This window comes from Drosophila persimilis, unplaced genomic scaffold, assembly GCF_003286085.1.
Source record: "Drosophila persimilis strain 14011-0111.01,24,50 unplaced genomic scaffold, DperRS2 tig00000191-arrow-pilon, whole genome shotgun sequence".
In the NCBI taxonomy this organism is placed as follows: Eukaryota; Metazoa; Arthropoda; class Insecta; order Diptera; family Drosophilidae; genus Drosophila; species Drosophila persimilis.
In genome coordinates this window covers 8,982,873-9,006,889 of record NW_020825298.1, presented here as the reverse complement: position 1 = coordinate 9,006,889, position 24,017 = coordinate 8,982,873, and the positions used below count along the sequence as shown (strand labels likewise).

The 24,017-nt window shown below is 44.3% G+C and overlaps 1 protein-coding gene across 8 annotated transcripts; it reads left to right on the top strand.

The window, feature by feature from the left end:
• The first annotated feature begins 393 nt into the window (after nt 1–393).
• Nucleotides 394–23,210, top strand: LOC6589575 (platelet-derived growth factor receptor alpha). Of its 8 annotated transcripts, none has more exons than XM_026988129.1 (18): nt 394–511; nt 13,939–14,183; nt 15,358–15,878; nt 16,380–16,554; nt 17,308–17,478; nt 17,958–18,329; nt 18,393–18,868; nt 18,971–18,997; nt 19,057–19,366; nt 19,427–19,876; nt 19,937–20,416; nt 20,481–20,640; nt 20,951–21,183; nt 21,244–21,513; nt 21,657–21,906; nt 21,967–22,039; nt 22,102–22,252; nt 22,526–23,210. In XM_026988129.1, the coding sequence occupies exons 2-18, from the start codon at nt 14,111–14,113 to the stop codon at nt 22,960–22,962; spliced, it is 4,629 nt and encodes a 1,542-aa protein (XP_026843930.1). In that variant the 5' UTR covers nt 394–511; nt 13,939–14,110; the 3' UTR covers nt 22,963–23,210. The 8 variants fall into 8 exon arrangements, with proteins under 8 accessions (XP_026843930.1, XP_026843932.1, XP_026843929.1 ...); XM_026988131.1 differs by lacking the exon at nt 394–511 and adding an exon at nt 619–660 and having other exon boundaries at nt 21,059–21,183; XM_026988128.1 differs by lacking the exon at nt 394–511 and adding an exon at nt 619–660.
• Nucleotides 23,211–24,017: the final 807 nt, after the last annotated feature.

The following is a 24,017-nucleotide window of genomic DNA, read 5'->3' as shown; positions in this document are numbered from 1 at the left end:
AAATCCAATAAAAGCAAGTATTTCGAATAGGCCAATCATGTATAGAATTGATTTATCAATCGTACAAAATTGAGTGGGCATGGCTAAATGTTCTATTTAGCTAGAAATATTCGACGGAATATCAAAAACGAGGAATATGTATAGTAGAACATCAAATCGTCAGTATATTTACGGTATATTTTGAAAATGAGGCGGTATGTTTCGGTATATTTCTGAGGTCACACTGACACACGGTCACACTGCTATCGATAAGCCCGCTCACTTTTTCTGGCCGCCGACAAAAAACAACGGAACGAACGTTAGTCGCGAATTTTAATCTGAAACCGAAAAGTCCGTTGGTAAAAGAATACAATTCAAAAATATATTTTATTTAAAAATTAGTGAAACACTAAAATAAAGTATCAATATTCGATATAATTCATATATAATTCTGAAAAAAAAACAAGTCGCGCTTCGAACGGGGAATTAAGGTGCGCGCTCTAAACTTGCAAAGCAATACGTATACGTTTAGGTACGGTATTTATATGGTGATCTGATCTGAGCCAGAAACAGACTGTTCAAATTTTGTCGACGACGCAGTTTATTTAATAATTATTTGTTATTGAAACTCTTCCCCCACGCAAGAAGGTTGGAAGACTTCATTCAACACAAATTGAAAACGTAAGCCGTAATACGAGTATAAGTCAAAAATGTGGTGCCCTAGAGGTTGGTTGTTGGCGGGCGAGGAAAACAAGTGATGCATCAAAAGGTGCTAAATAAATGAGCCGCCTTAAAAAACACACAAAAACAAATATAGTTAGATATCTTTGGATTCTTACGTGCGAGTGCGACAGAGTGAGAGCGATGCAGTGAACAGAACACCTATACAAAAGCAAAGACAATAAAATATCAATGTGTCTACAGGTGTGTGGGGTGACAAAGCCCCCAAGAGAGAGGGAGAGCAGAGCTAATGTTCTATGATATTGAAATCTGAAATTCGAGAATGCTGTTCAATCGCAAAATAGTATCTGTGTATTTGTGTATCTCTGTGTGAGCCTGTTTTTTGTGGTTGCGTTGTGTTGCACAATGCAATGACAACGATGGAACCATCCAAAATTTGATTTCAATCGGTTTATAGTGTGTGGTTGCGTGTTCACTATCAGTGACCTTTTTGGGTGTATGCGTGTGTATTATCAAAACCCTGTATTCCATTGATAAGTATTAGAGTTGTTGTGTGTGTATGTGTGTGTGTGTAGTGGTGCGTGAATACGTCAACGGCATTCCGTTTCTGTCGAGAGAGCAAACACGGTCACCCCAACCCCATCACCAGCCCCAAAGCCCCCCAGGTATCCAAGCTCTGCTCTGTCACGGCTCTTCGATTATGATTCATCGCTGGCCGTGATTACCGGTGAATACTCGTTGTTGTTGCGGTTAACTGTAGACTTCGTAAGATTGTGAATATGTGAATGTAAATATCTTCCACAATTTATTACTCTATGTATTAATCATCGGCCGGATATTTGGACAACTTCTAGCATCTTCCGCAACTCTCAAATGTTGGCTTTCTGTTGGCGGTTTTGAAACAACCGAAAAAGTTCACATTTCTTTTGTTTTCTTCAGGCCAACCACTTGCTTTACCCTTTACGGAGGGTATGATGGTTTCTTAGTAGAATTTGGACCTAAGATTAGCAGTCGATAAAGCCTTTAACATTCGTTTGTATGCCAATCAGTTACTAAATCTACGATCCATCAGGCTGAAACCATTCTTTTTCACTTAATATCAGAATAATATATTAAAAAACTTCCAACCAAAGTTGTTTCGAAACCGTAGCTTCTACAAAAACAATAGATCTCCCAAGAGTATCAAATACTTCGTCCATCAAAGGCCAGCCCTCCCCTTCTTTCTTGATTCGGATGAAACAACTTTCTTAAACCGGTTCTTCAGTTTCTTGACCAACAAAATGTTGATATAAACAACGAAACAAAACGAAAGAAAACGAATGCGGACTGAAAGAATGGAGCAAAATTAATTTCCATTACAAAACGTGACTCAGGGATTGCCTCCTACATCTCCATCTCCATCTCCATCTCCATCACCATTTGTATGAGTATCTCTCTACAAAAGTTCTGATCTGATTGAATCAAAGGCACATAACTCTTTTGCCTCCAATTTGGGTCACTGCAATTGCTGGTCTGGACCCAATTTGTTTATTGAATGCAGCAGACCTCCAACAGCCAACGGCCCAACCCAACCCACTCTGCTGCAGCCTCCGATCGCCATCGGTTGCTCTATTTATCGTAACGTATGGGTTGGACTTCCAACGGCTGCCAGGCTGCTAATTGTAGCTGCTCCGTTCCGTCAATCACTGCTGGAAAACGGAAAATGTGAGTGGAAAATTGAGAATGGCAGGAGTCATATCAAGTCATAAAGCTGCCCCTCTAATGGGGGGGCACGGGCACGGCGACCAGGAAATGCATGCCTGGCCAATGGACTGCATAAACATTTACTGGGAATTCCCAGCCCCGCCTCCCCGCCAACATGCATTCGCTATGCAAAAAAACATTCCATTCCAGCCGCACAACTGTTGTGTTGTGATAACCCAAGGAAAATCAATAGGAAAAGCCAGCGATTCTTGGAAATGGTTGTGCCTTCCCCTCCCCGTTGGCCAGCTCTTTTTCACACCTTTCCCATTTTGCACAACATGGCACATTAATCAGGCACGGTTTATGGCTCGACCATCCATGGATACGAGCTCTTGCAAGTTGCAACATGGTCATGCCACACTGGCACCGGGACCGTGGACCGGGGACCCCGTCTCGGCTACGTGTCAAATATAAGCCAGAGCTGAGAAAGAGGAGGAGCGAGCTCTATTACGAATAAATTACCTTGTCTACTGGGATGGCTAAAACGACTTTAGATAGGGGCTTCGCACGAGATCCAGCTTATGCCCTGGATGAGCTCTTCCTGCCAGTGGAGGAGCTCTTCCTGCCCCTGGATAAGCTCTTCCTGGTGTAGTATAAAGTGGATAAATGCTTGGCCATAAATTGGACATCCACAAGATATCATCTACACGGGAGAAAAGCTACAACAAGAGCTTCAAATCATAAGGAAAATATCTCATATGATAGTTTTCTATATGTTTTGTTAAAAGTTTCATTTCATAGATATGGAACATGCGTATTTGAATTTCTAATGGATATATGTATTAGGTGGGGTTTTATTGCCCCCCAGGAAGCATATCTTTGCCTATAAAGAATATAAATATATTCTTAAGTATATGTGTTCCCATAAAAACTTATATGAGGGCGTAGATGTGCCAATGATCCAAGTCTGAATTTTACGGGCAGTTCCACCTCCCGCGAGGCGCTTCCACATGACGCTCGTCTCCTGAAACTCTGAACAGAACCTTTATATTTCTGCATGCATTATATAAATCAGATCTATAGACAAAAGATACAATTCTATGATGGAAGTCGTTTCTTTTTTTAAGAAAATTCAACCATTCCTTCGATGGAAACGGAGGATCTGCATTTTCCTTTTGTACATTTTTCGCAGTGCACATAATTGAATTTAGCAATTACCTTTAGCCATACATAATTCAGATCTACCCCAACGAAAGTCTTCACAACTCTGGCTTTAAGTTCTAAACGTTCCATTTGCCATTGTGTTTGTTTGTTGTTGCGGTCGGAGACCGAACATTCTATGAATGGACACGAGTGTGGAGTGGACTGGGGAGTGGGGTCTCTATATCCGCTGGTGCTGTCTGCTGCTGTCATTGCCGTTCCATGTCCCCCTCCGAACCAACATAAATAATAAATGGACAACGACAACAAAATATTTTTGGCCAGGCCAGTGGGGCGTAAGCGCTTAACCATTCGCCGGGCCATAAATCTCAACAAAAGGCAGCAGAACAGCCGACAAGGCACTCCAGCTTTCACCTGGTGCCAGCGAGGACAGAGAACCCTAGAAGAGGAGCCTCATTTGCAGCAATCCATTCATTATGGTGTTTTTGTTTGCATCCTAGTTGGCGAAGCCAGTTAACCAGATTTGTAGAAAGTTTGCCGGCGTCATAAGTTCCTTCAAGTGCAATAAAGAACGAGTGCAATCTTGGGAGAAATGAAAAAATTTAATCTCACTTCCGTTGGGAATAAAACAAGGGCAGGGGCAGCCTCTGCATCGATTCAAACAATTCCACGAGAAATGCAGTAAAGTAAACATTAAAATTGAGTAATATTTTTTTTGCCCATCCATTGAGTGCACTGCAATTTCAGGTCAAGGCAAGCCTTCGATCCGAGAATTGTTATTATTTATTTGTTTTTATTAATCGTGCGAATACCCCAAAACAAACAAATTAAACACTTGTCGGCTATTAAATCTATATAACATTTTCCCATTTGTTTCGATACGTTTGCGTTGTGTTTGCGATTGCTTTTAGTGGCAGCTGCCGCAACTACTTGTTGTCGTCTAGTGGGCAGGGTGCCAACAATTCAATTTCCCTGCCACAAAGCGGGACAAATACCACACACGGATAACAAGCCAAAGAAATCATATATCATAAAAGAGATATGTATATATTTTAATGAACATAAAAACAAATAAATACGAGTATGTATAGTTTTAAGTGGACAAAAGGGGGTGGTTAAAGATCTAGAGGGAGGGGATTATAGATTTATTTTGCGGAAATATATAGTACATACAATAGTTCTACCAATCATAAAAGGAGTCCACATCTACTGGCATATTCCCTTTCTGATCAGAGGATATAATGTTGCACGATTTCTAAGGATATTTATTTACCGACCCTGACCCATTCTCGGAGCATTGGAAGCAATAGAAGCCAGGATGTGTGATGTATTGCTCCACTAATTGCCCTTACCATAGCACTACTTTCTGTGGATACAAGATTGGCCTGCAATATTTCAGCTTTAAAACAAAGAATGAAGATACAGAACATGGTAATCCAGAAATGATTTAGATTTCCTTCTCTGTGCCCTAAAACACTGCAGTTGGATAATATTGCTCATGCCTAGTGGCCACATCTAGTTCGTACAAGGTTTCGCTTACACTTTGGGGGTTTCTTAGAGGCTGCTGACTTGCACAATCTCCGACACAGCCATAAAACTACAAAAAGTTTCCCAAATGACTCATCCAAAAGATACATTACCTCTGACGCTATTGCTGCTGCTGCTGGAGGCATTTACTCTCTTAATTTCACTTTTATTTCCCCCCAAATTGGCGACTTTCTTTGCGGGTTATGTAAATGCAAACGCTGCCAAAAAAAAACACATTTTAATTATAATTTCTACCGCTTCTAGTTTGGATTTCTTTTCCGTGGAAGGTTCGTATCTGTTTCCCGGCCAAATGGGACGTAAGCCCCTGTAAAGATAAGAAATTGCAAAACACATGATTAAACAGGCTGATAAGGTAGGTGTCTGTGCCCGCCTGCTGGCAGTAGTATCTTTTAGATACAGATGCCCGCATTTGAACAACATCTTGCATACGATTATATGGTGGGTCTTTATCTTTCAACGTCTTGTGCGCTCTCTCTCTCTCTCTGTGGCAGCCACAGCCACACAGCCTCCTCCCCGCTGCGTTTTTGTTGCCAATTTATCAACGAGGCAAAAGTTTATTTGTCTTTTAGCTGTTGCTTGTGCATCTGTCTTTCAGATTAGAGCTGACTCTGTCTGCTGTCTGCTGTCTCCTGCCTCATGCTTCATGCCTCATGCCTCATGGCCCGGGCTAACATTTCAAAAATGCATTAGACCCGTATTCCAGCTGGGATTGGGGCATGGCATGGAACATGGTACCGCCAACATGGGCGTGGATGCTGGCGTGGGCGATGGCCTGGCCGGGTCGACAGTAAAAAGAATCAACACATAAATTGCACAACTTGCTGTGCTACGAGTGGGAGGTGTCCGCAGCGGGAGCTGCACTTGCCCCAAAAACAGAAAAAAATGTCAATTTATCCCTCAGGACAGAGGGACAGAGGGACAGGGGGACAGAGGGAATAGTGGAGCCAGGCGGCGGAAACTAGGGGAAGTGGCTATTCCACGGAACATTTATCAATTAATTAGAGCTCGACAGAGCGACATAAAACAAGATGTTGGTGAAATGTACCCGCTGATACCAGTACGAGTATCCCTTGCCGCCCCCTCCCTCGAACCATCGAGTGCCTGACCCCGAAATGTCTGCTTAATTAATTAAGCCCCCTGATCTGTTGGAGCAACTATAAATTTCAGTGGCAATAGATAATGCGAGTACATAATGAATTGTCCAATGGACGATGTCATCGAAAAGTTATGGTCTTCAATGAAAGTGCCCGGAAAGCATCTAATAAAAGACTGTGGGCAAAGAAATCATCATTATATGTTTTCAACACACTTCAATAAAATACCATAGCACTCGTATTTAGACTGTAAAAAACGTGACAGAAGTTAGATCTATTTCTTTTCGATTTGTACATTAAACTTTAAAGAAAGTGAGCCCAAGATTTGGTTGCTCTTTCGATTGCTAAGAAGTGTATAAATTCACGAGTATAACTTAGAGATTAGTTTTGATACAAACAGATGGTCAGAAGAAAACGAGGGGCCGCGTCTCAACTCTTATACCCGATAGGCAGACATTAAACTACTCGGCTATTTATGCTTATCAAGAATATTCCTACTTCGTGGGTTCGGAAACGCTTCCACTTCCACCACAGAACTAATCGGTTAGCTCTTCGAGTACCGGATATAATTGCTTGATTAGATCTTGATTTAATCGGTTGGCCATAGCACTTAATGGTTTCTGTAAAGAAGGATTAAAGCCAGTGCCACAGATTGCCAAGCCAACGCAGCTCCTATCGATTCCTAAGCCAGATGCCGCTATACTTCGAAATCCGTAGTTTCCATGGGGAAAAAGGAGTCTTTTCTGTTCTTCTATAAACAGATTGATCGAATATTCGTTTCACTCTGATCAGAATTGAAATCCCTTCTGTAATCGTTCTATAACATCAACTGACAATTGAGAAAAACAAACACCTTGTCGAAGCGATGAAATATTATAAAAGATCGATTTTGTATTGATAGCAAGCCTAAAAGCATTCCATAAATTAAAAAAAAAAAAAAAAACAGAACGAACTCGCAGCGAAATATCAAGAAAACAAATTGAATTGAAGGTGTGAGGAAAATATATGATAGATGCCACACCTCTGATTATTCCTGAACACGGAATCAAAGAAATAAATTTCAAGTAAACGAAATGTTTTTCCGAATTCTATTTGGCCAGAAGTAATTATAATATTTTCATATTTTATGGTGTTTTCTTTCCTGAAAATTCCAAGGAAATGCTCTACCATTTGCTCATAAGTATTTCCCCCGAAACTTCATTAGGTTGCCGCCTACTTATGACAATTTTGCGGGCCATCTGCTGCTCGTGCAAGGAAGGGCCTGCAAATGCCACTTGGTTAATGGAATTAGCTGGCTTTTAGCATGCCCCTGGCTTGATGAAACATTACCATGTCACCTACTCCTCCATCAGCATGAGGTGGCACGCAAGTCCAAAAAGTACTCGCGTCATGGCCCAAAACGATGATTAGATGTTTGATTAGGCCTAGAGAAACATACAAAAAAATAGGAGAGAGAGAGAGTTGGCCAACATTCGAGTGGGTCTTGGCAGCCCACACGCAATTTTCGGTGGTCTTTCCCTCATGGATTGGCGCCTCCACGGGGATTTAAGCTAAAGATTTCGATACTGTTGTTTGCCGATTGCCGTTTTTTATGATTTATGTGAATTGTCAAGCACTGAAGGCAGCAGCAAATCTTAGCTTGCCCCAAATTGCAGCAAAAATATATTTCCATTTTCCGTTCGTGGCGCTATTTGAATTTGTAATGAACCGATTGCTGCTGCTGCACCCAGCCTGCCTCCTGCTGATCACTCCAGGCATTGCAGAGATGCATAAAAATATTTCCAGATATTATTTCGGTTTGTTTTCGGTCTGGTTTCTGCTCATTACTTGGCCAAGAGCCAGCCGAATGTTTTTCGCCAATTGCTGGCCAAAAGAGCACTGCCAGGCGGGTATTTGCGTAAACTTTCCATCCAATTTGTTGCTGGTTCAAAATTATAATTACAATGCACAAAGAAAATCCAGGAGAGGGAAAGCCCGCTGCGCTGCCTGGAAAATGCCACTTGACTTTTGCACGCACAGCAGCGCCAAAAGTCAACGGGTAAAAATCAAATAAAGGCAAAGTCCCAGCAAAGAGTCGTAAATTCTCTAGGTGGAAAAAACCGAAACCAAAGGTAAAGACACTTTCCCCCTGGCTTTCGTAGATACTCGTAATTGCAGAAATAAACTGTGAAATGTGGCTCAATATAAAATTCATTTCGAGGCCAGCAGGAGACTGGAATTAGAATGTACAGCCAGCAGCGGCAGCAGCAGGAAAAGTCGGGGAAATTTTCCCACTGACAAGGCGAGGGTTTGTCCGAGGTTCAGGTGAGTAAATGAATGCCAGGCACGTAGCCGTAGCCGTAGCCTGGAAAAGTCGGAGCAACACGTGACAGAAACCACAAAAAAGACCAACAACAGTCACTCGGAGGCGGGACAACCACAAAACTGAATCGGAATCTGAATCTGTTGCACATGCAGCACAGCCGCACGAAAAATGCACGGAATAGGGCAACTTTTTCCTTTATTGGCCCATAAAAAGTTGAAAAACATGTTGAAAAGATTCTCGCGTCCAGCGTTAAACTGTCAAAAGTTTTTGGCTCGTAAACAAACGAAAGGAGAGTTTTTCCGGAGAAAATCCAGGCAGCTATAAAGAACTTTGTTTGTCTGGTGATGATGACGACGATGATGGGAGATGGTACGTGAAATGGAACAGACTTTATTTATGTGTCGAACAGGAGGTGTTTGTAAACAATGAAAGTATCGATAGATCATTCTTTCAGCTATGGAGCGCACAATGGACTCTGTAAAGAACCTCCTGGGAGATCTATAGTACATCCGCAGAAAACCAGGATCGAAAGACTCATTCATGAACAATTTCAATCATATCATCGCTGGTTTTGTGCAAAAATAATTAACCGAAGACTGAGAGAGGCATGAGCCTATACAAAAGGATATTCGCCCTAGTCAAGATATAGAATCGCATCCGTCTTTGGAAGTCCATGGAAATCCATAGCGACAGTCTCGAACAGATAAAAGGCTTCAAGGATCAAGTGCAGAGACTGCTTCAGTCCGAAATGTATTCTTTCAATCGGAGCTGGAGAATGAGATGCTGACAAGACATCTGGGTTGAGCAGACCGACGACCCCATCGATCGAATGAGTATGTCACATACAACAATCCATTTAATATTCGGTTCCGTAAGTTCTGGCCTGAAATTGGAATAATGGTACGAGTACGAGTATTATTTGGTGGCTTTTTACTTCGGCTTTCCATCCTGTGGCCTTTTCAATTCAATCTTCCTTGAGTGGATTCAAATGAATATCTATAGATTCATCGTAACGATCCACTGCCAGATCTGCTATCCTCAATGCATCCCGTCTTTGGTTTCTTACCTTTCCAAAATGCCAGCAATGAAATGGAAAAATCAAAACCCTGGCTGGCTGGTCTCTTTTAACCGGCACAAGAGTTTCATCACGTAGAGAGGTCATGGGGAGTCTTTCGCTCCTCGTGAAACCCCAGAGACGTTTCTCAAGCGGAAGCAAACTGCGGCAACATCTTTGTTTCCTGGCAGGTTCTAGAGAATCAGTAAGTGTGTCTTAATACTGATACCATCAACAATGGATTTGTATGAGTAATCCCCACTTTCCTCCAGATCCGTGGACGTGATCTGCTGCTGCACTGCCGTTACTGATGTAGATCCCTTGCAAAACCCCGTTCTATAAATAAATTCAGTGTCTCCTTTCATAGCACCTTTCCTTAAGCATCAATATCTTTTGTTTGCAACAAAGAACGTCTGTACTTGACCGTTACCCATAGACAGTTCCCCAATGCTAGGGAGCTCTCTACAGCCCGCCTTCAAGCGAACATCTCCCCCTATAAATGCATTCATTCAACCGCTTTGAATGCTACCCACACCATTACACTCTCTTATACGTATAGTACGATACGATTAAATGTCTGTACGATTATATCTCAATTTATTTGCCGCTCGAGTGCGTCGCCGTTTAATTAATACGCAAATATTGTCACTTAAGTAAACAGATTCACATGGGCAGGAATGTTATACGTCATACATGAGTGGAATAAGGGGGAGGTGGAGGTGGAGGAGGCGGAGGAGAAGGTGGGTTGGACATTGGCGAGTGAGTGAGTGAATGAATGAGTTCAGGCCGCACTCGACCATGGAATGACGTCATTCGCTTGTACGATTCCGATGGCCATAAACAATTCTGTGATAAACATATGTTAAATATCGATACATGCCATTGGGGATCTCGACCTAAATAGTACTCTTTCTCTGGCGTCTGGGGTGGCAGATACTTGGAGAAATGCTTCTACATCACTCTCTGAAAGACTTGGATAAATTACCTCGAATATGTTATCGGCTAAACATCTAAGAAAACATCCCAACGAGTGTGAAAGTGGGAAATTTTTTTGGGGAGGGGCGGCAAAAGTTAAGTGGAATCTTCTTAGAGTTTTCCAGCGCTTAATCAAACATGTGGCCCCTACCGAACCGCTTCGAAAGATAGGTCTAGAAATTCCTGATAATTTGTGGATTGCATAAACAGACAAACGAGTTGACTCAGATATTTTGAGTACTAATGCGCCGCTGACTAAGTGCAGAAATATGTTCTTGAAGATAGCTCAAAGGTGGGACGGGACGACAAGCCCCAGTCCTGGTTCTCATTACGAGTCCCAGGGATAATTGCACGACCCAGTGGACAGAAACAATCAGAAATAATATCTGCGCTGAAAGGCAGGGCCAGCAGCTGGGCCTGCAATTAGGGCCTCCTGTAATTTGCGTCATGCGGGGCACGTGAGAGCGGAGCTGCAGCCACAAAAGCAAACTGTTGCAAGGCTATAAATAGCTACAATCGCTGCAGAAAAAGAAGAAGAAAAAGAAGCGACGGAGCTATGCGAATCGCCCTTGAGAGGAGGCGCTGTGGCACTGTGGGCGTGTCGCCATGACAACAACAACCAACAACATTCGAGCGACAACAGAAACTCGAAGGAAGGCAAGAGTGACGTGCCCAGGTCCCCCCTCTTGGAACTGGGGCTGGGGGTCTGGTTAGTGCAACATGTTGCCAGACACATTTGATCGGCTGTCGGCTACTGGGCATCGGGGCTCTGGGAGCAGGAATATGTGATGTGGAGCTGGTAATGGTAATGGTGATGCCGATGTGGCTGGGCTGCATACTCTATGCTGTCTGGGGGAATATTCCGAATCGGCAGAGCACTAAAAGTGAACATTTCATCGAATGCTTTTATCCAATTGAACTTTGGATGCATAAAACATCTTTGGAATGGGATTTTAAAAGATTAGAATCCATGATAGTCCAAAGGGAACTGCCTGCTATGATGTCTGGGGGAATTGATGAAGGAAAACATTTCCTTGAAAGCACATGTCTTTCAAACAGGCCAAAGCTCTTAGGGTTCGACTATAATTGACTACATCGCACAGGCGATGTAATACGAATCTCTTTAAATAAAAGCTACAAGGAAGAGGGCGCTCTTGTGGCAACTCAAATTGAAGAGAGCCTGAAGCCACTGAAGCCCCGAAAAAATCGTGTACCAAAGAAATACATATGTGGCCGTATTTACTTGAATGTCTTTGGTAGAGCCCTGTATTTATTCCTTTAAAAATCACATTTAAGCAGACATCTAGTACCTAGGATAAACATAATTATTATTGGAAACTTATAGCAACTTAAGAACTTAAAGTTCTTTCCAAGAGACTCTCATCCAGTGGCACTCAAGGTATTAGTTCTGGAAAATATATATTTCTAAAGTATGTATTTTGTAAAGCCCCCAAAGACTGCTTTGAAAGTGTATTCCATCTACGACTTAGCACACAGGGGGAGTTTCTCCCCCAGCCAACAGATGGTTTTGTGCCTTTTCATCGTGTGGTTAAGGCAGCTCTCCTCAGGTGATTAGTGGCTCCAACCTACCTCCCAGACCTGTCAATATTTGCCAGCTGATTGGCTTCGAGAGCGTCAATGCCTAAGCCCCAGTGCCCAAGGATTAGACAGGGCGGGGGTGGGGGACAGGTGAAACCAAAGTAATTTCAATTAGCCGATAAACGCCTCAACGACCAGCGAAAGAGACGTCGCATCGTCGTGCCTGGGATCTGTGTTTATGCTGCACTGACCCGCCAGTCCGCCCGCCAGATCCCTGCCAGTGGCTATGACTGACAAAGATAAATGTTTTTATTTGCTGGCCAAATGGCAATTAGCCACAATACCCGTATGTTTTGGGCCCTGTCAGTGGGTGCTGCTAGGCTTGAATGTCATCAAGATGGAAGGTGGGGTCCGCACTTTGAGGTGCGCCCTGAAATTAAATTCCTGTTTATTGATGTCAAAAGTCCAGATGGGGACAACACTTGTTGTCTCGCTGCGCTGCGCTGCGCCACACTGCGCTCTGGCAGGAGGAGGATTATATTTTTACGACATGGCCACAGGAAGCCGCCCATCAGCCGAGACCAGAGACCAGAGAGCAGAGACACAGGCGACACCAGTCCAGTTCAGTTCAGTCCAGTCCAGCCATGGGGCATGCTCTAATTGCGGGCAAACGATGGCAGCGATGGCGACGGTTAGTCAACTTGTTTAATTGTGCATGTCTCGCTGTCATTTAGTGGCTCCGAGTAGCTCAGCTCTCCAGCCCCCCCGACCACCCACCATGTGTGACTCTTTTGACACTGAGTTATGGCCACGTGGGTCGAGTGGGTCGCGTGGGTGGCCGGACCTGTTGCCAGAAGAGCCGCTGCTCTCTCTCTCTTATAGGTGTGGCTGTTGGCCTCCTCCTCCCTCTTAGTGGTGCTTGGCAACTCCGGATGCTCGGCTCTTTTCCGATGCGGAAGTGACACAGAAATATTGTATTTCGAGTGGAAGATCTCCCAGCCATTTCCCAACGCCACACTCCGCGTATGCGTAATGTCCGAGGCGAGCCACCAGAAGAACCAAAGCTCTTCTCTTCGGCTGTCCAGATCTCTGTTTTTGTTTATGCGTACAATTATGTATTTTTTGTTGTTGATAGCCACCACCAACACGATTGTGATAGCATAGCTGGCGATGCTTCTGCTTGGGAGATTACGAGTACTCCGAGCGAGCACCCTCGCGCGTAGCCGGGTTCAGCTTCAGTTCCAGAATTGTTTTGTTCTTCACTGCGCTCTGAGCTCTGCACTCTCGGTTTTGGTTTTCTGTTTTCCTGTATCTGATGGTTTTTTATCAAGCATTTCACACTGTAACGGACATCTGACTGAATGAAAAGGCATAAACAACCACAGAACGGAGGGGCATGGGGCGTCTTATCGAGTGGCGTCTCCGTTCGATGCTTGGACCGACCGTCCAGCGCCAAGTTTCAGTCGGTTCTGGTTTATTATGCAGTTGGTGTGTGCCCAAAAGGCGCATAAAATTAACAAGGAAAAAAATATGTCAAATAAAGAAATACATAAACAAAAAAGGAAAATGAAATAAAGAAGGCACAAAAGTGTATAGAAAGTGTTATAAGGATCTACGACTGTTTGAACAAAGAGTAACTAAATGGAACAAGTAAATATTAAGTACATAATAAATTAAGTATAAAACTCTTGGTGCCGTGATTGTTTAAATAAAAAGTAAAAACCAAAATAAATGATTTTAAAAACTATTCTCAGCCGCAAATGATTATATCACCCCTTGGGTTCCCAAAGAAACTATCAAAATTATAGTCAATGCGGCAGTATATCGGGCAAAGAGCCACTAAACACATTTTATAGTATATATTCTTCGTTATTTTATAATTTCTATCAAAATGATGTCCTCCGTTTGATTTCTTGCAGTGCATCGCTAAGTGAGCAAAGTGACCAGTTCCAGTCGACCAGTCGTGACCATGGCATTACTGGGGCAAATGTGTTAACGCCTTTCGTATATATACTAAATATAGTAGTGTCTAATTAGCGGAATATTTAAACGAAAGCCAAATAACAAACAAATTAAGCGAAAATTGAAAATATGCGCCTGGCCCACAGTGTTGTGGCCTCCTGCTGGCTGCCGTTACTCATCTGGATGTCGAGGAGCAATGCATGTAAGTACGAGGCTTATCCACCATTCAAGAAAATCCATATTGTTGGGCATTCCCAGATTATCGCGGAGAATTTCACCGGAATTGATAAGAGTGAAGAAATAATGAAGAGAAGTGGACGCTAACGCTTTCAATTTGCACAATTAAAAGCCAACACATCCATGTGGGATTATGCACACATCAACAAGTGCTATATGCACAAGTGTCGGCACACGATCGCTTCCTGTCAAATGGCCAGACATTCCGTATAATTTATGGTGCCTGCGCCGCATCTCCCTCTCCCATCTCCAATCTCTCCGGCAGACAGAAGCCCCCAGCCTCCGGCTGAAATACTAGACCCAATTGTGAACCTTGAACCCGCGGCTGATGAAGAACCAAATTTCGTTTCTACGACACTCGTAAAAGTGTCACATAAACGCCTGCTATATATTAGATATTATTATATGATCTTCATACTCAGCCCCCGCCTCCGCCCCCTCCTCCATGTATATTTTTTCCAATTGGCTTCGTCTTGAGCGGAGAACGTACACAATTCCAGTATCAGAAACAGCAAAAGGAAAGGAGGGGCCAGCCAAGGCAGGGCAAGGCACAATTGTTATCGCCAGTAAACAAATAATGATTCTGGAGCAAAAAAACAAAAAAATGAACATGAAAAAGAAATAAAGCAGTAGCAGGCAGCTATAGAGGATGCAGGGGTGTAGTCCGAGGGGAACTACTATTAAAATGAGAATCGGTTCAATCAAACGGTTTTTCTATATTTTTGTATCTAAAGCAATTTATCCATCATTATTTTATACGCTTAAAGATCATGTTATGCCACATAAAAGTACGTGTATTGTTAAAACCCATAAAAAACCGAAAGATGATCTTTCAAAAGTGTTGTGTGTGGAAACCGAATCCCTTTCTACGCCCCCGCCCCTGCCCCCTGCATACAGATGCAACTCAAGAGCGTCGGCGTTCAATCGCAAATCACTTAAGTTCATTACAATAGCGCCACTGGGCAGAGGAAGGGCACAACGAAGGGGAAAAGGGGGAGAGACTGGAAGATTGTACTCGGCAAAACATAAAGAAACAACTTAAGTAACATTTAAACAAATTTGTTATGATGCTTTCGAGGGATTAAGAGAGATCCGTGCAGATAGTTCAATGTATTTTATTTGACTGTTTTTTTTTCCAGTGCCTCGCCCCCAATTCGAGCAGGAGGATAACGAGGTGTCCACCAATTGTGGCGGTGATAATGGAGCACCCCTGATAACGCCCTGCAAGGAGTCCATCAAGCTGGAGTACAGGACAAACTACACGCTGCGTTGCGAGGCCAGCGAGCCGATCATTTGGTGGGCAAGTCACGAAAGTTCGCTGGTCAGTAGCTTCGATAATACGGAGGAGGATCCCCAGCGTCCGTATGGCCTGCAGCTGCACCTGATCGAGGTGACGGCGGACAATGTGGGGGCATACTACTGCATCAAGGAGTCGTCGGCAGAGTCCCTCACTAGCGGTCCGGACGAGAAGCTCGGCGAGATGCTGGGCGAGATGGTGAACAACGATCTGGCGAGCACCATTTACGTGTTTGTGAATGATCCGATAAATCTGCTGGTTCCGACGGCACCCATTGTCCATGCTCGCCAGTACACGGATGTGGTGATACCCTGCAAACCCTCGATGCCCGAAACGGAGGTGCTGCTGACATTCAACTCAGATGTGAGTGGTCCTCTTTTCTGCAGTTCCCAGCACCCAAAAGTAGATCCTTTCCTTGGAGTACAACTGATCTTTCCTTCTAGGGAAAAATAAGTTCGCTACGTCCTGCTCTGGGGATGCATAGCTTCTATCATAATTCGACTTACGATCCCCGATGGGGCTTTACATTGCATATCATTGCGAAGCCACCGCCGAGCATCTTCTGCGACGGTGATATGTTCGACATTCACTACTCAAGTATGTCCCACACAGTACAGTCCGTTCTACTCAGTAGTTTTGCCATCAGTGCAATGTATATACAATATGTATAATATATCCAAAGTATCGTAAATATTATCGACTATCCTAATTAGTACTCTAAGATAAAAGTCCAGAAGTCCAGCGAAACACATTTGATTATAGATGGGGGGGGGAATGTTGCACCCACAGTCCTTGCTTTAGATCTGCTCCATTTTAATATCTAATATCTGATTGACCCTTTTTGAAAATCCCTTCCTTGTGTAGAAATTTTCCAGCCAGACCTCTGGTCGTTATGATCCCAAGCGTGGCTTTACCATCGAAATACGAAGCATCACCGATGGTGGCGACTATTATTGTGAGCCCGAGTATCCAGCCGCAGAGAATGAAGAGGAGTATACGGTCATACCAGTCCGCTTTATCGGTAACGGTCACATTGATAGTGAGTTTTTGCACCCCAAAGTTTTGTGATTTGTGATTTCCGTCTCCTATATAGTACTACATGTCGTAAATATTGCTTTCAACTATTGCCTCTTTCTTTGATTTTTTTGGTTTTGATTTTCGATCATACCTTTTAAAGGGGTTTCGGTTATCGGTTATCGGTGGTTACCTGTGGCTATATGGTTCAAGGACGTCATCCAATATCGAAACAATTCAAAATTAAACGCATTAAATACACAATCACTCTATCAGAATACACTCTATCATGCCACACACACACAAATCTCTGCATCTAATACCACAGTTCCATTAGCAGGACATTCGGGGAGGATTTGGAAAGACTATACAATTACCAAAATGTTGCATGAGGCACCAAAATGTTCTATGCACCAAGTCTTTTGTACGCCTCACCAAAGACTGTGAATTTCGTTATTGGATTCTGGGGACCGACTCAGACAAAGCCGCGCAGGCAGTGGTCAGAGGCGATAGCCCAAAAGAGAATTGAACGAAAACTGAAAGGGAAATTGGTTCCTCATGCAATGTCTTGATATTTGCAATAATTTGAATCAACATCAAATCTATGAATGGTGCCCTAGTGGAACCCTGGTAGAGCCATAAACATTGCATCCAAAATGGAATTTACGTGCTAACAAAATGGTCTTTCTATCTCTATTCTCTCACTACTATATATCTTTCTCTTTTGGTTATTCCCCACATCCCTACTGTGTGTCATTTAATCTGCTAACTCCTCCAGCATCTGGATTGGATAGTGCCAGTACCTCGAGTGCCACCATCCTGCCGCCTAACATAGAATACGGTGTTGAAGAATACAACGGTGTTACGACTCCGGAGGGTTCCGCGGATAGCGATAATGATAATGATAACGATGATGATTTCCTCACTACTGTAACTAACACAACCAATGGTAATGTGGCTCTAAGCTCTGGTGCTGGGCTTGGTCGAAACAAATCTGAATCGGAAGATCGCTCAAAATTATACCCATTGCGTCGTAAGCGTAGTCCAGTGCGTCTTCTGGCCGCCCCGCTGAGTCCATCGCCCTCACCAAATCTAGGGCGTAAGTGTTGTATGTTTGTTGGATGTCCTAGCTGTTGTCCTTGCACTCTATGTTCTTTCCGCTTCCGAGGAATTTCTGTTGTTGTTGGTTCATGGACTGTATTATTTGTTCAACTAACAGCTAACGTATCGCTATAAGCCATGTACAGACTAAAACCCAGTAACCGCTTGATGTGCTAATCCTATGGATTGTAGTTTGTGTGTCCCTTGTCTATAACTAACCCCTTCATACGCATGAATACTCGTACCGCTGTAGAAACGCTTGCAATACCCCAGGAACATCCGCAGGTTCTTTGAATAATGTTAATCTCTCTACTATAAACGATATAGAAGCGAATGATCGCTTGAATAAGCCCAGCATCAGCTCTACGCCGGGAAAGCATGTCATTGTGAATGGGACTTTCACATTGGTCTGTGAGCTGTCTGCCCCGCAGGGCGTGAACTATGAAATGAGCTGGAGCACCCCCAACAGCAAAAAGAAGTGGACACTCCACGAGGATGCCTACCATCTAGATCCTCAGGGTCGCATCTCCTACACGAAGCCGCGATTCGACAACACCATGAAGAACAGCACCCATGTGGTGGGCAGCAGCAGGCTGACGGTGACACAGGCCCAGGAGTCCGATGAGGGCACCTACAAGTGCACTGTCACGGATAGCTTTGACCGCCTGCAGTTCACCACCTACAAGATGAAAGTCATGCGTAAGTGTACAATACTCCATTTATACCAGATTACTAACCTTTCAAATACATATACAAAAACAGAACCGAACACGACCTATCTGGATGTGCGAGAACCCGCCGGCCACTACAATGTGAATGAGTTTGCCAATAGAACCATCACAATGACCGCCGAATTTAGTGGATTTCCTCAGCCGATCTTCAAGTGGTACCGGCCCGATGGCAGCGAGTTCTGGGAGACGGGGCACAACTTCAACATTGAATCGACGGAGTCCAGCACCACGCTTCGGCTGCATAATGTCCAGCTGAAGGACAGCGGCACCTATGTCCTTAAGGGCAAGGTGCCCGAAAGCAATGTCACCCGCGTCCTGAAGTACAATGTCAGTGTGATGTCCTCGCCAGAGCTCAGCATGGATGATGTCTATGTCGAGGCGGGAAATGAGGCACATTTGGACTGCCTGGTGCGTTCGTATCCCCCGGCGGTGGTCACCTTTCTTTTCAGGCCCTGTAAGCTGGTGCCGCGATGGCCCACGTGTAACTCACTCAATCAGAACTTTAGTGTAAGTATCAGAGATCTGACTGCGAAGAATCCTTGGTGTTGTTTCGAATATTAATTGCACCATTTGTGTTTTGTCTTGTGTCGTTGTCTTTCATGCAAGTAGTCACCCGATGTCCAAAAGACATTTAAGGTACTAAATTACCGCCACTTAGCATTCAGCCTTTTCAAACCACTTTCTCTTGTCCTCAGTTCAATGTCCAACCACGACCGGGGCTACTCTCTGTGGAACGTATCTATGCCGTGTCCTTTACACCCACAGAGCCGGGCATACTTTCCTGCGCGGCCCAGAACTTGGTGGATGGTGTGCCGCGTATGGCCATCACCAAATCGCATGTGCTGATCGGTAACATTGCGGAGAAGATGACCATATATGGCCTGGATGAGAACCGGAAGATTGCCAAGGGCGATGAGGAGAGTTTCACTTGCGAGGCATTGGCCTATCATTTCGATGGCACTCTCACATGGTATCACAATGGAGAGGAAGTGGAAGCATCGGAGGGTAAGCGGCACTCAACAGACCTCTCTGCTGAATCCCTAATATCACCTGTTCCTCCCACAGCTCTTCTGATACAGACCAGCCACAGTGACTACTCCTACAAGAGTACTTTGAAGTTCCCGGCAATGGGTGATGGCGATCGGGGCACCTATGAGTGCCGTGCCCATCATATCCATAATCACACGCAGTACGATAGTCGGGAGATCGATGTCTATGTACACGATCCAAAGGCACCCCATTGGGTGCACACCAATCTCAATGCCAACTCAAAGATGGAGAAAAAACTGGGCGAATCTTTGGCCCTGGAATGCCGCTCCATGGCAGTGCCAAAGGCGAAGGTGCGCTGGTTCAAGGATGGCAAGGAGCTGCAAGAGACGAATCTCACCCACATCATTGAAGACGAGGAGAAGCTGCTGATCACCCACCTATATCCCTATGACGATGGCATCTACAGGTGTCTAGTGGAGAACCGGCTGGGCAGCATTGAGAACTCCATTACCGTGGTCATCGCTGGTCGGTTTCCCTTTCTCCATCCATGGAACTCAAGATCCTCATTCAATGATTCATTCACAGATATGCCTGGCATTAACAAAGCCTGGATTTGGTTTGGAGTAATGCTCTTCCTCATCCTCATAAGCCTTTGCGCCTTTCTGGCGGTGCGCTACCACAAGGAGCGCAAGCGTCATTTGGCTTTGAAGGCCGCCGGTTTGGCCAACTTCGAGGAGGGCGCCGTGGAACATATCAATCCTTCTTTATCGCTGGACGAGCAGGCGGATCTGCTGCCCTACGATCAGAAGTTTGAGTTCGCGCGCGACAGCTTGAAGCTGGGCAAACAACTGGGCGCTGGCGCCTTTGGTGTGGTGCTCAAGGGCGAGGCCAAAGGGATACGTACCGATGAACCCACCTCAACGGTGGCCGTAAAAATGGTCAAGCGCACGGCGGACAATGAGGTGGTGCGTGCCTTGGTCTCCGAGCTGAAGATTATGGTCCACTTGGGACAGCACTTGAATGTGGTTAATCTGCTGGGTGCCGTCACCAAGAATATAGCAAAGCGTGAGTACCCCTAAAGAAAGCCTTAAAGAATCTCCCAATTAAAATATGTATTTCTATTGACCAGGTGAACTTATGGTCATTGTGGAATACTGTCGTTTCGGGAATGTCCAAAACTTTTTGCTCAGGAATCGCAAGTTTTTCATCAATCAGATAAGTCCGGTTAACGATAGGATCGATCCAGCCATCATGGTCCAACGCGTTTCCGAAACCTTTGAGCTCCATCGGTGAGTAATAGTCTATTATTTGGAGCATACCTTTACCAGAATTATGTGGTATTATTAACCCAACACATGTATATGCTTACTAACTGCTGTTCTCTGTTCTCTCTGTTTTGTTCCTAATCTTTCAATTGATCCCATACCAAAAACTAACCAACAAACAATCGTACACCATCCACGATCTAATCAAAAATCTTACCCCACACAAAACACCTTGATTGTGCCTGTTCTTGTGATCCCCAAAACCTGGTTGTGGCATCTCTCACTGCTCTGTGCTCTATGCTCGATATGTGTCTCTGTGTCTGCAAATTAATAGCGATGTAAATGGTGGTGGCTTGAAGTATGCTAATGTCGGTTTCCCCAACCATCCGTATATCAATCACATGAACTCCGTAAACAACAATTATACGCAAAATCATCGCAGAAATTCGGACAATGATCCACGTTCGGGCACACGTGCGGGTAGACCCGGTTCCGCTGGTTACAGCTACGATCGTCAGACGGACACCTGTGCCACAGAAGCCACTGTGATGACAACAGTGCCAGACGGTAAGACTATGCGGGTTAGGCAACCAATAGAACGATCCTTGAACTCTCGTTTATCCCTAGATGAACATGTGATGTCTAACAACTCGATACAGCCCGCTTGGCGTTCCAATTACAAGACAGATTCTACGGAGGCCATGACCGTGACCACAACTGACCTCGTTAGCTGGGCCTTCCAGGTGGCTCGTGGCATGGACTATCTGTCCTCCAAGAAGGTCCTGCATGGTGATTTAGCCGCACGAAACATACTCCTGTGCGAGGACAATGTGGTCAAGATCTGTGACTTTGGTCTAGCACGTTCCATGTATCGTGGCGAAAACTACAAGAAATCAGGTGGGTAAAGCACCATTCAGATATAGATAAAAGTAAATACTATTAAATACCACTAACGAATATGCATGAGGAACAAAAATTTTGCACGATTCCCTGGAACTAGCGAATGTTGTAGAGTCTTTAATATAAACATTTATTTTCAGAGAGCGGAAAGCTACCCATCAAATGGTTAGCGCTGGAATCTCTCAGTGATCATGTATTCAGTACTTATAGTGACGTTTGGTCCTTTGGCATTGTGCTGTGGGAGCTGTTTTCGCTGGCCAAGGTGCCATATCCCGGCATTGATCCCAATCAGGAGCTGTTCAACAAACTCAACGATGGCTATCGCATGGAGAAGCCACCCTATGCCAACCAAGAGATCTATGAGATCATGCTCGAGTGCTGGAGGAAGAGGTAAGCTCAAACGGAAACCCTAAATGGGCATGCAGTTTAAATATTTGTACATTCTTACAGTCCGGAGAGCAGACCCTTGTTTGCTGAGCTGGAGAAGCGCTTTGCCACCATGCTGGGCGAGGATGTGACCAATGTAAGCGCTATAAAACCAACCAAATAGAAGAAATCCTAATGCGGAAATCTGTTTATTTGCAGCACTACCTGGACCTGAACAATCCCTACATGCAAACGAACATGGAGTACATGAAGAGCCAGTCCACAGACTACCTGGCCCTGATGGGATCCCCCGACGAACCCGCGCCGGCAGCACCGCGTTACGTGAATGGCCATATAGTGCCCGATATACGTGAGTATTGGAGCCTCCACTGGATGTGGTGTGATGACTAACTTCTATTGCACGATACACATACTCATTTGCGCACTCGATGCCACACACTAACCCGCACAGGAATCGAAGAGCTGCCCGATGACTATCAGGCCATGAGCCCCCCCGATACCAGCACCGCCATCTATTCACCCACGCGCCTCGATGGCGACGATATGGCACCAACGGCCAATTTCACAGAGTTTGCGGACTTCTCACCCCTACAAACAACCGACACCTCTTTCACCTTCCCAGATGCAACGCCGCCCCAACCCCAACGCCTTGTAGGACAGCATTCACCGACGCTTAGCAACAATATGAACAGCAGTGTCCACAAGCCGCTGCGCAAGAAGAACGGCCTGCCCACGGTGGATACCGCCGATCAGGCACCCGAGGAGATACCCATGCTGCATCGTACGTCCACATCGGATACGGAACAGAGTCCGGAACAGGGGCGACGCTTCAACCAGGCGCTAAAGCAGCAATATGTCACGCCCAAGCCATCGCCGCGCCATCATGTGGAAACGAAACTGAATGGCGAGTCCGAGAACTATGTGAATGTGAAGCCGCCGCGTAAAAATCTTGTCAATAAGCCCACGACTACTGGTGGCACCAGCAACACAGAAGCGTTCTCCAATCCCAGCTATCAACCGCTTTCGGGAGTCAATGAGAAGGTGGATCGACGTTATTAGACGTGTAGATGCCTGGAAGCAGCCAGCTAGCTTAAGTTAGACAACAATACTACTTAGTGGCATTCTGATATAGCTTTAAGACGAAACTCACTCCATGTTATATATATAGTTTATTAATGCCATTTCATGTATAATTTTAGTTAATAGTTTTAAGTCGAATTATCGTGTATGTTATATGTCTCCAAATGTGTACCTACGATTACTCAAATAGAATGGGTATAAAATGAACAGATCGATATATCACTGGACCCCACCGTCACAGACCCCTTTTGTGTTCTCTTATTTGCTATGAAGTTCGTCTAAATGTTTTAAGACGTCTTGGCGATTACTTCAACAGCATTTATTCTTTCCTCGTCTTGGATTTTTTCAGTTATCCTGATTGGTTAGTCCTAAAAATAAATTGTTCAGAGAAGTATTCATTTTAGTAAGGTTTAATTAATTTACAGAGCTCGGATTGGGAACGCTAGTTCTCCTTCTTATGGTTCCATTTCTGTGGGCGATTTCGTAGCGGAGGTACCAATGCGTTCTTCTGTACATAACCAATTTAAATGGATCACACTGTTCTTACCTGATGTACATACATATAAAGTACATATCAAATTTCTATGATAATTGAAATGATAATTAATGATTAATTAATGAAAAAATGATGATAATTAATTCGTTTCATTCTTTCAGATCAAAATGTGTCAGCTTCTAGTTTATTAGATCAGCGGAGCTCTAAGATTTAGTTCCCCAAAGAACCCCTGAATCTAAATAAAATAATAAACATTTAAATTTAAAAAATATATCTTAAAGATATCCTAATGCACTACACCTTAGTACGGCTCCACTCTATAAGACGGAAAATGCATCCAGTGTGAGCGAGACCCTCAATAGCCACAAACTGCTTTGCCGCGATCCCCCCTCTTACACCACCAGATAAAGTTGTTGAGTTATTATTTATTAATTTTCTTTAACTCTTCCCTTTATTTTAGCAGTTCGCCCGCTCCAGTGGTGCGAACTCCCCACACTGGGCCACGATGCAGTGCGCCCTCGGAACATGATTTAGTCTG

Coding starts and splice junctions, on each gene's coding strand:
- LOC6589575 (XM_026988129.1), top strand. CDS start 14,111: ATGCGCCTGGCCCACAGTGTTGTGGCCTCCTGCTGGCTGCCGTTACTC. Junction 21,514..21,656: donor CGAAAACTACAAGAAATCAG/GTGGGTAAAGCA, acceptor ATTTATTTTCAG/AGAGCGGAAAGCTACCCATC. Junction 22,040..22,101: donor TGGGCGAGGATGTGACCAAT/GTAAGCGCTATA, acceptor GTTTATTTGCAG/CACTACCTGGACCTGAACAA.